The sequence below is a fragment of the Cucumis melo genome, chromosome 10 (assembly GCF_025177605.1).
Source record: "Cucumis melo cultivar AY chromosome 10, USDA_Cmelo_AY_1.0, whole genome shotgun sequence".
In the NCBI taxonomy this organism is placed as follows: domain Eukaryota; kingdom Viridiplantae; phylum Streptophyta; class Magnoliopsida; order Cucurbitales; family Cucurbitaceae; genus Cucumis; species Cucumis melo.
Genome location: NC_066866.1, coordinates 29350951 through 29352977, shown reverse-complemented (window position 1 = coordinate 29352977; position 2027 = coordinate 29350951). Strand labels below are relative to the sequence as shown.

At 59.1% G+C, this 2027-nt stretch overlaps 1 protein-coding gene across 1 annotated transcript in view; it reads right to left on the bottom strand.

The window, feature by feature from the left end:
• Positions 1-1651: 1651 nt before the first annotated feature.
• The window catches only part of LOC127151240 (uncharacterized), a gene marked incomplete at its 3' end in the record, with an annotated part of 1018 nt that continues 642 nt past the window's right edge, over positions 1652-2027 (bottom strand). Inside the window, exon 2 of the mRNA XM_051090682.1 lies at positions 1652-2027. This exon is cut by the window's right edge and continues 158 nt beyond it. Coding sequence (XP_050946639.1) covers positions 1652-2027 — 376 coding nt within the window.

Sequence of the window (2027 nt, the reverse complement as noted above, 5' to 3'; positions counted from 1 at the left end):
CGCCCGCTGCATGCCCGTGTGTCTGCGGGGGGCGTGCGCGCAGGGTGCGGCGCGCGCCGCAAGCCCATGCGACTGCAGTGGGGCGTGCGCGTAGGGTGCCGCGCACGCGATGCTTGTGCGAGCGTGGGGATCCGTCTAAGGGGCGTGCGTGCTTGGCTTGTAAGTGGCAGATGAGCCTTGTTGCCATGATCCACCGAGATTCATCTCGACCCTACCCACACACAACTCATTTATTTCTTCCAATTTCCGTGGAGGTTATATCTTATGTAAAAGGACGAAAAACATAAGTGTTAGTGAGGGGTTGGCCTTAGACTAGAAAACAAGTATAAATGTTAGTGAAGCAAATAATCTTTGAATGCCCAAGTATAAGATAGGGTGCTCGTGTGCAAGTCAAGGCCCAAGGCCAAGGCCGAGGTCTTGGAGTACAAATCACGCACATGGGCGCGCGCGCCGTGCGTTAGTGGGCGTGTGTGGGTCGCGCGCTGCATGCCCGTGCGTCTGCGGGGGGCGTGCGCGCAGGGGGCCGACCCTTCAAGCGTCTACGGGCGTGTGTGGGGCGCGCGCCGCATGCCCGTGGCCGAGGCTTGCACACGAACGCCTACGGTGCATCACAAAAATAATTGAGAGGTTATTGTACCTCTTCCGTGCCCACCATGCGCCATGCCCTTCGGGCGTGTGTGGGGCGTGCGCGCAGAGTTCCAAGCGCGGCATGCGTCTGCGGGCGTGTGTCCCCGCGCCGCATGCCCAAGCGTCTGCGTGGGACGTGCGCGCAAGCCGCGCGCAGCATGCGTCTTTGTTGGGCGTGACCACCCACGTCTAGAATTCATGGGAAAAAACTCTATGGGAGGTTGTTGGAACAAACCCATGCCCCCACCGTAGGTGCCCACAGGCCCACCGAGCATGCAGCATGCGCGCCCCCATGCGCACGAATGCGGCACGGCCATGGGCGGGCGCGCCGCATGGCCATGCGTCTGCGTGGGGCTTGCGCGCAGGGTGCCGCGCGCGCCATGCGTCTGCGTGGGGCGTGCGCGCAGGTTGCCGCGCGCGCCATGCGTCTGCGTGGGGCGTGCGCGCAGGGGGCCGCGCGCGCCGCAAGCCCATGCGTCTGCGTGGGGCGTGCGCGCATGGGGCCGCGCGCGCCGCAAGCCCATGCGTCTGCGTGGGGCGTGCGCGCATGGGGCCGCGCGCAAGGTGCCCACGATAGAGGTTCTTGGCGCTGTCTTGTGCCCACTCGGTGCGCACGCCGTACGCCCATCGTGCCCACCCAACGCCCACCATGCACGCCCCATGCGCACCTACGGCCGCAATGCCCACTCAACACACAAAAGTGATGCCAAACCTATCTTCTAGTGCTTGGATTGTTATGAAATTTTTTCTGGAGCTAAACAATGTAAACAAAGGATGTCCTCCAAAAATTAGAATTTTTGGAAACGTTTTACTATTTTTAAATTTTTTTTAATTTTTTAACAATAAAAATTCATAAAATATTATTGGTTGGTTCAAAAATTATGAAACTTGTTTTCCACACTCATTTGAATGTCTAAAAGATAATACAATCAAGTCCCGGTCATAATAATAACACAATCAAAAGTTATGGCATGGTGTGACATTTCGGCTTTTTCATATGCAAGCCTGCCAGACCCAAAAAAGCCAGAATGTACTATATAGGGGGGCGACCTGCCTGCATGGGCGGGGCGCGGGGGTACCCCTATGCCGCGGCGCCGACCCTTCAAGCACATTGCGCCCATCATGGGCACATATGCTTGGGGGGTCGGCGCCGGCGGAGTGCCACCTCCGGCCGCCGGCGGCGAGTGAGAGTGGGTGTCGAGTTGATGCTCGGATGGGCTTTGCGCGGACAATGCTTGCACCTCGGTGTGGGCGTGCACTCCAAGCGGGCTTGTTCGTGAGGAGACGAGATAACTTGCGATTGCTTTGTGCTTGGTGGACGAAGGGTTCGGCCGGAGTGCCACATCCGACCGTCGGGCAAGGAGTGAGAGCGGGATGGGCGTGCTTGGACAATGCTTGCA